The sequence below is a fragment of the Uloborus diversus genome, chromosome 4, assembly GCF_026930045.1.
Source record: "Uloborus diversus isolate 005 chromosome 4, Udiv.v.3.1, whole genome shotgun sequence".
Classification (NCBI taxonomy): Eukaryota; Metazoa; Arthropoda; class Arachnida; order Araneae; family Uloboridae; genus Uloborus; species Uloborus diversus.
Genome location: NC_072734.1, coordinates 69,104,964 through 69,117,153, shown reverse-complemented (window position 1 = coordinate 69,117,153; position 12,190 = coordinate 69,104,964). Strand labels below are relative to the sequence as shown.

The 12,190-nt window shown below is 34.3% G+C and overlaps 1 protein-coding gene across 2 annotated transcripts in view; it reads left to right on the top strand.

The window, feature by feature from the left end:
• The first annotated feature begins 1,663 nt into the window (after window positions 1–1,663).
• Window positions 1,664–12,190, top strand: part of LOC129221386 (splicing factor 1-like) — a 62,130-nt gene continuing 51,603 nt past the window's right edge. The window contains exons 1-3 of one of the 2 annotated variants that reach the window (XM_054855856.1): window positions 1,686–1,705; window positions 1,797–1,983; window positions 11,736–11,921. In XM_054855856.1, coding sequence (XP_054711831.1) covers window positions 1,836–1,983; window positions 11,736–11,921 — 334 coding nt within the window. In that variant the 5' untranslated portion in view covers window positions 1,686–1,705; window positions 1,797–1,835. Of the gene's footprint in view, window positions 1,984–11,735; window positions 11,922–12,190 lie in introns of both variants that reach the window. The other variant, XM_054855855.1, reaches the window with a different exon arrangement.

The following is a 12,190-nucleotide window of genomic DNA, read 5'->3' as shown; positions in this document are numbered from 1 at the left end:
TGAACATTTATGCATCAAAAATTATGAATTGAATGTTTTAATAGGCAAATTGACAAATTTGATAATTCATATATAAAGTTGAGTGTTTTCACTCTCTTGTAAACAGTATAATTAGGATTAAGAAAAAAAAAGCTATCTAATATTTTGAAAAACTAAAAATATGGCTGCTAACCGACAATGTCCATTTTCGGAAAATCCCCTCCCCCTCCTCCTCGGCCCCAAAGAAATCGAAAACATTTGAATCTTTCGTGATGAGAAACCTATATATAATGTTTCAGTATTTTTTAAATGCTGATATCTAAAAAATATTGACATGAACTTTAACTTCCCACTAGTGATGGGCATTAGATTCGAAACTGAGAACTAGAGTGATTGATAATGCAGATCTTTTGTAATCCAGAATCCAAAACATGAGTGATTGCAATCGATATATTTCGAATTGAGATCTCGAGCTATTGACTTCTCAATTATTTTGAATCGAGATATGTGCAGGGGCGGATTGGGTTCTCCAAGAGAGGGCATCAACCTTGACTCCCAAAAAGCGCGAAAAAAAAAAAAAAAAAGAGAAAAGAAAGAAAAACGGAAGGTGCACAGGTTTGAGGGTTAGAAAAAAAGAAAAACGTTCAACGGCGCAAATACAGTAAAATAAAAAAAATAATAAAAGCAAACAAAAGCGCACGGAGTCGAGAGCGCAAAAAAATAAAGGGAAGCAAGGAAAACCAAGGCGCACAGGTTTAGGTCGAAAAAAAAAGTAAAAAAAAAAAAAAAAAAAATCCGCAACGATGCACAGGTTCGAATGCGTAAAAATAAGTAAATAATAAACGAAAGCGCGCACGTTCGAGGGAGCAAATAAAATAAAATGAAAAGAAAAAGTTCTACAGGGGAGAGAGCAAAAAACAAAAGGGAAAGGAAAACAGAAAGCGCACAGGTTCGAGGGCATAAAAAACGAGGGTTTGAGGTCGCAAATAGGAAAAAAAAAGGAAAAGAAAACCAAAGCTGCACAAGTTTGAGGGCGTAAAATAATAATAATAAAATAATAATAATAATAATAATAAAGTCGCACAGGTTTATGAGCGCAATAATAATAATAATAATAATAATAATAATAATAACTAAGGAAGTTGCACCAAAAAATGAAATACATTAAAAAAAAATTGAAATAAATAATAAAAAAAAGGTGTGTTCAGGTTTGAAGGGCGCATAGGCGGTAGGCCGTAACGGCCCGCGAGCCGATTAGCAATTCCAGAGCTCAAATACGCTACCTTGCAGTGATTAACAATACTGTGGGAAAAGGTAAAACATACCGTTTCACGTGTTTTCTTTGGGGGTAAATTACAGGCTTCAAATAATTTATGGTTTTGTGTAATTTCAGAGGAATAGAAAAGAAAGTTTCCCACAAACACGATGAAAAATTACTGACATTCATTAAGCTTCAAAGCAAGTTATAAGTTACGACATTTGTTTGTTTTACCTATTTCATTCGCCATTAGACAGTGACTGGAGCACCCCCTTGGAGTTGCGAATGGGCCAGTCCATACAGGGACTCTAAGTCTGCCCAACGTATAAGCTCTAGAACTCTGAATTAAGAACTGCCTCGATTACAATGCATTCTCACATTCCAAACTGAAAATGGCAACGCTGAAACAATTTTTTGTTTCCTTTAATGAATTTTGTTTTGCTACGCATGCGTCATTATCAAACTTAAGTAATTTTTTTGTGATAAGCGAATTAATCTTAGATATTTTAGAGCAAATAACAACCTAATAAATATCTAATATTCCACTCTCACAATTTAGGAAGTTTTCAATCGCTTTTATAATTCGATTTGTTATGAAATGTCTTCTGGCAGAACATCTGGAGCGAATACAACCCCTCTAGGACGCCCAAACACTGGGGTGATGAATTCCAAGTCGTCCAGTATGTTGAAACCTAGCTATATGTCTTCTGGAGGTAAACGAGATCGTGAAGACGATTACGACTATCGTAAGTGATTTCAATTTCTTTTAATAAATGAACTAGTCATGAGATTTACGTGCTGTATTGAAATTGTAATTTTCTGTTGAAGCTTTATTAAGCCTACGATGCCGGTATGAATGCTGTTGCTCGCAGTGATGCGGAAGAAATATTTTGATAATTGGTTAAAGATCACTTTAGAAATTGGTTTACATTTTTTCATTTTCTTTATTAATGTGCTTAATGAATGCCTCTAATGTGTGTCTAGAATTTCAGGATTATTGAATTTATAATTGTATCGCCATGTCAAACTAATGAATCAATTTATTCAAAAAAGAGAAAAAATCTTTTTATGTCTCAGTAAATGATGAGAATTTATCGAGTAACAGTTTCTTTTTCTTTTTTTTTAAATTCAATGATTCTTGTGTTTATACTGTCAGCTTGTTCCCTTTTGTGTGCAGATTAATAATTTTTGTAAAAGATACGTTGCATCTCATAAGCAAATTGACCATTGATTTTTTCCCTCAGAACATAACACTGGAAAATTTTTGGCAGCTGCATTTGCATCAAAAATAAGTCTCATATTTTTTACTAATAGAGCTTCTATTACAGAATAGAATTGATGCAATAGACTTTTTTCATCCTCAAATTTGCTCTAGTATATTTGGTGCTGATATATAATAAGAATGGAATTTTCGACAAAATTTCATACCATTTATCTGTGCAATCACATTGCTTTAAGAACTGATTTGTACTCCATTTTCGTCAGTTCACAAATTATTCATAATCGAAAATCAAATACCTATCACATCAAAGAGGGTAATTTTAAAATTCTGTATTAATGCAGCTCAGGGACTAAGGAAGCTGTAGTTAGCATAATCAAAATCTCTGATTTTAGCGTAAAGTAATAGGAAATGAATCTACTTTTGCATTGAAAATTTATTGATAAAAACAACTGAACTGTAATCAACATTCTTTTTATTAATTAAAATAACACTAACACAATTAGAGATTATTCAATGAAAATTAGATTCATATTTTTTTCACGTTGTAGCAGTTTATAAAGAACTACTGCACAGTTTCATATAAATTGTGCATACGACCCATTTCTCTAATCTTCACAAGAATGTATTTGTTGGAAAAAAAAATTCTTGGAAGAGAAAATGCATTTGATTAGAGGGCCATCCGATGAGCTGACGGCGCCCGGGGCGAATGTTTCCTGGTGTCCTCCCCCTATACACACAGAAAAATCAAGTTAGTTATAACATCAGTGATTTTTTTACACATTAATGAAGAGAACAATCAGAAGGCTATGCATAATGCAAATTAAATCACAAGCAATGAATCTGTTTCTAATATTTAAAACATTAATGAACCACAAACTTTTCGAAAAATGGAAATGTTAAAAATTAAAATATTTATCAAGTAAAATGTTATCCCACCAGATAAAAACAAACCATTAAAACTGAATTGGTTACTCATATTGATCAAGCTAAGAACACGAATAATTTGCTGATTATAAATAAAAAATGTTTTTATCAAAGTAAATCATATCAAAATTAAATTTCGATCTTTACTCATCCAATGATTCTTTTCAATAGTTTTCTGGTTTTACTTGTACCAACTTAACACCAGCTTTCATATAAACAAAGATTTATTCTTTTGCATCAAATATTTGTAAGTTTTAGGGAGAAGCCCACAAATACTCAACGACATTGAAAATCACTCAGAATTGCGTTTTTGGAGCTCTAACTTTGAAAAATCACTGGACCTAATATTACAAAACAGGGTCTTACAAACTGCGTTTTTAGACTTGAGTTTAGGAAAATATTCGTGCAAGGGTCTCCATGGCGCCTTTCTTTAATATCACAAGCAATGGGATTTCTATTGACACATTAAAAAAAATTAAGTTGAATAGCCCCTGACTGTAAAACATTGCTTACATTTTTTGAACCATAATTTTGAACAATTTTCCTGGGAAATGTTACAGATCCTCCTATTCATAAAATCTTCAAAGTTTGTCTAAAGTGTTGCATTTTTGAAACTTCAATTTTGAAAACTTTTAGGGGGAGAAGGAAATGATTTCAATCTACTATTCAAAAAAGTAATCGATCGGGAACTGTCTCTGAGCTACCCTTTTCCTTACCCTAACGTCAATAAACATCGCCTATAATCCCGTTTTTAAGGTTAAAATTGCATTTTTAAAACTAAAAGTTTCAAAATTTTGACCAGGCACCTTTTTACTTTTTTTCCCTACCCGATCAAAATATTTAAAATAAATTTTTTTTTCAATGTGCCTCCTTAAAACTTTTTTCTGAGTACGTCACTGCACGCTGGAGCAGAATTTCAGCAAATTTGGTGAGAACTAGACAAAGGAGAAGTGCCTTCTTTTTTATTCTAAACAGTTATATTCTCAGAAATTATATCTGCTTCAATGATATAAAGGAAACTAATGTTTTGGAGACTTAGAGAGAGGAATATTTTTGTGCCCTAGGAAAAAAAATCATTGCAATGATTCTCTTAATGCAATCAGAGCATTTTATATGATAAACGAGAGGCGCCTTGCGGCGCCCCCTCATTTCATGGCGTCCGGGGCGATTGCCCAGCTCGCCCCTCCCCCCTTGGGACGCCCCTGCAATTAACATGCAGTGGCATAAATGGCATGGGTGACACCCAGGGAGGAAATTTGAAGTGACCCTACAAATGCCAAAAAAAAAAAAAAAGTTTTACTATTCTATGTAAACATGAAACTCTTAAAAGTTTCAGATACAAGTATATTTGCTTCATAACGAAATTTTACATTGGCCAATGTATAAAAGACAACTAACTCTCTCCCTCTCGAGTGATAACTAGACTTTCTCGATTTGATGAAGGGAGTGAAAAGACAGATGAAAAGAAACAAATTTCAGAAGCTCTTACCCAGGTAGCATCAACTCATCGGATTTCACTCGGCCGATCATCGACTCCTCCTAAACTCATCGCGCAATGCATGCTGATATCGTTGCGATCAGAATCCGAGAACGGTTTTCGATGAGCTGTTTTTTATTGGAAAACTATATCCTTACGATCAAATTTTCCGATGAAAATTTGCCGACCGAGCTGCATTTCATCGGAAAAAGAGATCGTAACGATCAAATTTTCCAAGCGAAATTTCATCGAAAAACGAAATCGAAACGATCAAATTTTCCGATGAAAATTTGCTGAGCTACATTTCATCGGAAAAAGAGATCTTAACGATCTAATTTTCTGATGAAAGTTTGCCGAGCTACATTTCATCGGAAAAAGAGATCGTAACGATCAAATTTTCCAATGAAAATTTGCCGAGTTACATTTCATCTTAAAAAAAGTAGGTCGTTCAAATTTTCCGATAAAAATTTTCCCAATCTAAAATTTTTGGAAATCTCCCAACTGTTTAAATAGGATAAGTTTTATTATTCGAATATCCGACTATTGATCAAACGTAAGGCTATACGGATCAACATTCAGGGTTGAGAATCGGAGGAAAAATGACTGAGACTGACTCCGAATCCGACTCCTGGATTTTGGAAGGGTTTACTCCGATTTACTGCAAAATCAATTCAACTTTAACTCCACGATTCCAACCCCGATTACCTCACTGGAATTGCGAACAAAATGAGACTCGGACTCTTGAATGATTCCTCTCTAACTCCAAAACAATTCCACTCCGTTCAATTTGACTCCCAAAATTACCAACTCCGACTCGGTTTGCGGGCAAAATGATCGACTCCGACTCTTCACTAGCTGGCGCCACAAGTATATTCACTGAATAAAATTCTCACTTTCCGTTCAGAAATCTGTCATGACCTTGCCACCCGATAGATGGCGCCACAAATAATTTTCTATTTAATACATTATTTTCCTCCTTGGAACGAGCATTACTTGTCTAGTGGTTAGCATATGAATCTCGTATTCCAGAGGTCTAGAGTTCAATTCCTGGCTAAAGCGACTTAGATTGAACTCATGAATCACGTTCATCAAAAGCTGTTAAATTAGAAATTAATTAACTAGTTATTAAAGTATATTAAATAAATGTCCCAAATGACATCATCCGGAAATACCCCACCTGAAATTTTTCAAGATGACGGAAGGGTCACGTGATCATCCAAGTTGGCGGACCCCCCTTCAAACTGTTAATTTTTTTTCCTCCGGCTTGTCCCTATATCGCAGTTGTTACTACTTCTCATCGTATTTTCATCCTAAATTCATCACTTCGAAACAGCACTGCTCGTTTATTGCTCCAAATCTCATCGTATTTTCATCTAAAATTCATCGCCTCGGAGCAGCACTGCTCGTATATTGCTCCAAATCTCATCGTATTTTCATCCAAAATTCATCGCCTCGGAACAGCACTGCTAGTATATTGCTCCAAATCTCATCGGTATAGGGAGCAAAATTCATCGGATTCCGATGATCGGATTCTACTGTTGCCGATGAGACATATTGGAGCAATTTCCGATGAAAACTCATCGAAATCCGATCATCGGCCAATCATCGCCCGATCAAAGTTTGATCGAATTTCGATGAACGGCCGATAATCGGCCGATGAGTTGATGCTACACGGGTTAAATGCATTTTGGGTGTGAACCCAGAGAAGGATGTCAGCCAGCGCAAATGTCACCCTTCCCCCCTTTGAGGAATATTTTGAATGATTTGATATTAATCCCCTTCTAGAGATTCTCCCAGTGAAAGCCCCCCCCCTCCCCATGGTGATACAACTGTGTTTATTAAAGTAAATATAATTATAAATATGGGGGGGGGGAATTTTCTGAATTGAAGTATTTAATTTTTCAAAAACTTGCAATTCCACTTCAGATTTCACACTCTAAAAGGTGACACCCAGAGCGACCTCACCCCTGTAGTAACGTCACTGCTTTGCTGTATGCGTCTCTAAACCATTTTATCCATTTTGAGAGAAATTTTCTATACGATTTCTCTCATGTGCACATACATTTTAATTTTTTCTAAAAAATTTACATCAATATTTCATTACAGGGCTGTCTAACTGCAAAGAACTCATGGGCCAGAATTCCGGTCACTGATCACCTGGCAGGCCACAGTTTAAAAAAGTTGAACAATAACCTCTTAATCTCTTAATACAATAACAATTAATAGTTGAATTTTTCTCTTAAAACAATGAAACAGAAGGATTATAAAACAATTTGCTTACATTTTAATGGGAAAACTGAGGCCAAACCTCCTTCTTTACAGGGGCAGGAATGTCAGCATCAATATCATCAACAGAAAAGACCGGAGAGTTTACAAGAGCAAGTTCTCAATTTCTTTTTCAAAATCAACAAAGGCCATAGAGTTAGTGGGGGAAGAGTCTTTATTTTTAACCAATTGCAGGCTGGTTTTTTTGCTTATCTTAAAGTTTTTCTCTTCCCTCCCTGCCCCCCTCCCCCCGCCAAATCGAAACAATACTGTTTCTAGTAATTCGTTTGAACACCAGTGTGCAGGGTAGGACTTCTTGACCTTGACCTGTAGATGTCCTGTACCTTTTTCCCCCAATACAATGAAAGGAGTAAAAAAGCGAGCAAGAGGAAATTTAGGGGACCCCGGCTTGACCAAGAATGGTAGTCTCTGGTGCTTCTTGATACTATAAAATGTCGTAAAAAGAAATATGCTGAATAAAAACAGGGGTCTGGCCCAGGGGCGGCAAATAGGAGGAGCAAGATAGGGCGGTCGCACACCCAAATTTTTTTGAGCAGAATGATAAAAAATGGGTAAATTCAATTTTTGTTAATCGCAAATCATTCTTCATATCAAAAAAATCGCTCTCATTCTGAGTAAATAGTTTTTGAAACTCGACACATTACCAGGCACAAACAAATGTTCTCCGTTGAATGCATTAAACACTTTCTGACTTTTTCAGCACAGAAAAAAATGACGTAGAACCATTGTGAGCTTTAAAGAAGCAATTTTCCTATATATAAGGCTTAATTCCTCATTGTGTGTGCCCAGTGTAACGATAAGACCTGGATCTATAAATTTTGGACCCCCTGCAACAAAATCTGTAGGGTCTCTTCCCAATGGCTAGCAGTGTATATTTCAAACCTTAGTGGGTTTTTTTTTTCAATTTCTTGGGTCGTTTGGCCCCTTAAGGATGTGCCCTCATCCCCTCCCCACTGCGGGATCTATGGGAACCTAGATCCGGGCCTCGATCTGGAACGATGGTGGATACAGTATGAGAGGCCGTGCAAGCAAGTGGTGTGCATGATTTTCAAAAGAAAATTCCTTGGGACATAACATGGATTTTACGCTCATATCTTAAGTGTATGTTTATTTATTGAGTGTATATTGCTTTCTTCAAGTAGAGAAACATTCCAGCTACTCAATGCATAGCATTCATTCACAGAAACTTCTTAAAAATACACGCTATTTTTGACAACATAAACATCACACATCAAAAAATTCCTTCTTTAACTATGACTCGGAGTGACACAAGATGGTCTTCAATAGTTAAAACAATAAAGCATTTCTCGATAATTTCAAAGCAGTGATTTGACGCCTGGCAGAATTATTGCAAAACAATTCTTTCAATAGTGAGAAAGCTGGTGCCCTCTAACATGAATGGCTTCGTTTAAATTTTATTTAATTTGTTTATATCGTGGAAAGATTTTGAACAACTCTATCAAAACATCTTCAATCCGTTACCTTTATTTTTTGATTATTCAAGTTTCAGTTCAGTCTACAATTGAAACTGTTAATGATTTTAACTTGTATGTTTATTTCAACCAAGCGTGTAACTTTTCAAAAAAAATCCTACTCTGCTCCAATTTTTAAAAAAAATCAATTTAGGATATGTAGCAAATATCTCCATGATGATGAAAAGTTAAACATTGATTTAATATTTTGTATAAACTAATCGATTCATTTTTAATGAAAATAACTCAAGATTTGATGAATATTTTTCTGTATTGTTTGCTCTATATTATCTGGATTGGATGTTGAAAACAAAAAATAAAATATTTCAATGAGTCACGAAGCATTGTTTTGTAGATAGAGGCTAGATTATTCAATGATGAAAACTGAAGTCCCTCGCAATTTTTAAAGTTGCCTGGGTAACTTTGAAGAGCAAGATCTGAAAAGTGTATTTTTATGCATAGCTTTGTTACCTCAATTAATTTCTTAACTATTCCAACCAGCTCAGCTAGTTGAGCAAGATCATTTTTATGTCTCAGAAGGTTACAGAACTTTTATCGGAGCACCATGGATCAAAAAAATTTTATCTTTAGCTTTACTGGAAGAAGAGCACTACCCTTGGCATTGATGGATTAGTGCATGATTTCCTGTTCTTCTGAATTCCGAAAAACATTCATTAAAAATTCACGAGAAGGTAAAAACTGTAGTATCAAGGTGTTTCATATAAAACAAATTAAGATTTTATCATAAATTTCAATACATTTTATAAGTTATCGTGTTTTTAAACATTATTGATTGTTAATATTAGACTAGTTTTATGACCACCTCTTGTTAGTTAGTGTGTGTTTTGTACCATACTGAGGTAACTCATATTTAAAAAGCTCGACCCCCCAAATGTGATGCTGAAATGCCGCCCCTGGTCTGGCCAGAGGATATTTGGGTCTGTTAACGGACCCTTCACAAAAATCCGATCAACCAAAACGGACCTTTCACAAAATTCCGATCAAACAAAACGGACCTTTCACAAAATCTCGATCAAACAAAACAGACCCTTCACAAAATTCTGATAAACAAGATCGGTTCTGTCACAAATTGTTTATTGAAAGAGCAAATCTGAAAGCAAAATAACGCATATTTCTGTGTATAAACCGATAATTTTTGAAACCTTTTTTTAAGTCAAATTAGAGGGATTCACTTGTACAAAATCGGCTAATTTTGAAAAAAAAAAAAAAAAAGAAAAAATCAGCACTCTTGCGATGCTTTTGCAAGCTATAAATATTTGCTACTGCCAAATAAATATAATGGTTGTGTGTGTTTGTTTTATCACAGCTAATTAGCAGCGGTGTTGTTGTAAACTTTTCTGAAAAGGCATTGGTAAGCACTTTTCTCTCCTCATGATTTAATAAACAAAAATAATATATATCTGCGAAATGAACTTAGAACTGCAAAGGGATAGTATGGGTGAGGAAAAAATATGATCGCTTCAGATAGGGTTACCAACTTCAAAATTATCACCACTTAGCGTCTGACGTTGAACCTTTATAATGACTTGATTAGAAAATATTCTCATCTTTTTGCCATCTTGTCAATATTTGCGTTTTTAGGGGTGAGGTGCAGTGCGGTGTTTAATTGTTATTTTGGGAGAAAATTATATGGGTTTTGATTTTTCAATGCTAAAAAGGATGATTAATTTTAAATAAACTCTTTTCATTACCGTTTTTTTTCTTTAGATGTCTACATTTTGAAAAATGCAATCTTTTAACATCCAATATGAGAATCATATTTTGTTCTTTTTTCAAGCTAACTTCGCTTTATTAGTCGCTTTATTTCTGTCGTCGTCTTAAAGTCGCTTTATTTCTGTTAGAACTCTCATTTCAAGTTTTTAAAGCAAAATTCCATTTTCTGTTATGAGTCAAAAATTAAAATGCTGAATAGATGGTTTATTTTATTTTATTTTTTTATTTATTTTTTGAGGGGGGTGGGGGGTCAACTGTGTCCACACATATTAAGGATATGTTTATCATAGGACTCTAAAATGCAATTTTAAAATAATTTTATCAAAAATATTTTTTGCAAACCGTTTTTATACTTTTGATGCCTTCACTTTGAAAATTGCGATCTCTTTGCATCCGCTATTTGAATCCGATTTTTCGAATTTTTGATGATTATTACGCTTACTTAAGAGGTAAACAATTGAAATATCTTTTTATTTTTGTTAAAATCACGGAATTTATAAGTTTTAAACGAAATTCTGTGCTTTTTAAGAGTGTCTTGTGTCAAAAAGTTGAATGCTGAACCCTATTCTATACGGATACGGATCATGATTTTTCTTCGATGGAGAGCGTGAGCTCTTTTGCCGGGTGTGAGGGTATAGGGTCATTTATGGAACAGATCATTGATGGTATGAGGGGAGAGAAGGAAAATATATAAAAAAAGGAATCTTTTCAGGGCCACTTGAGTATATATACAATATTTACAAGCATATATGAAATAATTGACAAGTATGAAAAACGAAGGATAAATATGAGCGGATAAATAAGGACTAACCCTATTCTGAATTTTATTTTATTTATTTATATTTTTGTTAGTTATTTTAAATACTGTACAGAAATATTTCTAGTATAATTTCACATAATGTAGAATGGTAGATAAATATTGATACTTGAATGAGCGATGCCCCCCCCCCCCCCCCGGCCAAATATCAGAAAAACACTCCAGAATGATTTTCTCGACATAGAAGAGGAAAACACTCAACTTTAAGTTTGATTGATGCAGTTTGTGCCATCTCTAAATTCTAAAATTTTGTTTTAACAAAAAAAAATTTTTTTTTTTTTTTGCGAAATGTTTTGATTTTTCACAACATTAATTCATTTTTCACAACATTAATTCATTTTTCACAAAATTATTTGATTTTTCACAAAAAACGGACCCTGTGAAAAATCCTGGACAGACCCCTGAAAAAGTTGGCAGGCTACACAATATATGTGTTGGCGGGCCGTCAGTTGGACAGCCCTGTTTTATTATGAAGATCTCATGAATTTAGTATTTCATTTTTTCATCAAGCTTATTAATTCAATTAATTGACTGAAGATGAACATTAACATTTTATTGCTTATTAGAATCTACAAAATGGCCTCCAGATGATAGTTGGTCATCTTCTGCTGAACAAGATAGAAATGAAAGAGAAAGGAAAAAGAAAAGGCGATCTAGATGGGGTGGAGATGAGAAAGAAAAGGTTTTCATACCTGGACTTCCAACTGTGTTACCAAACAATTTGAATCCACAACAGGAGAGAGCATACTTGTGTAAGTATTCATAAAATTTTGTATTTTACTGTAAAGTGAGTATTTTATGCACAACTTTTAAAGTGTTAATTTTTCATTGTTTGAGTGATATGCAGTGTAAAACCTCTTTTAAGCTACTGATTTTCCACACCGACTTCTTACAGGTATGATTATTCAAAGCACTTTTCATTTGAGGACATTCTTTAATTGTGTTTATTTGCTGGTTGCTAAAATCTGGTGATGGCAATGAAGTTTTTGAACTTAGTTTCTATTTTCTGAAACATTTCATT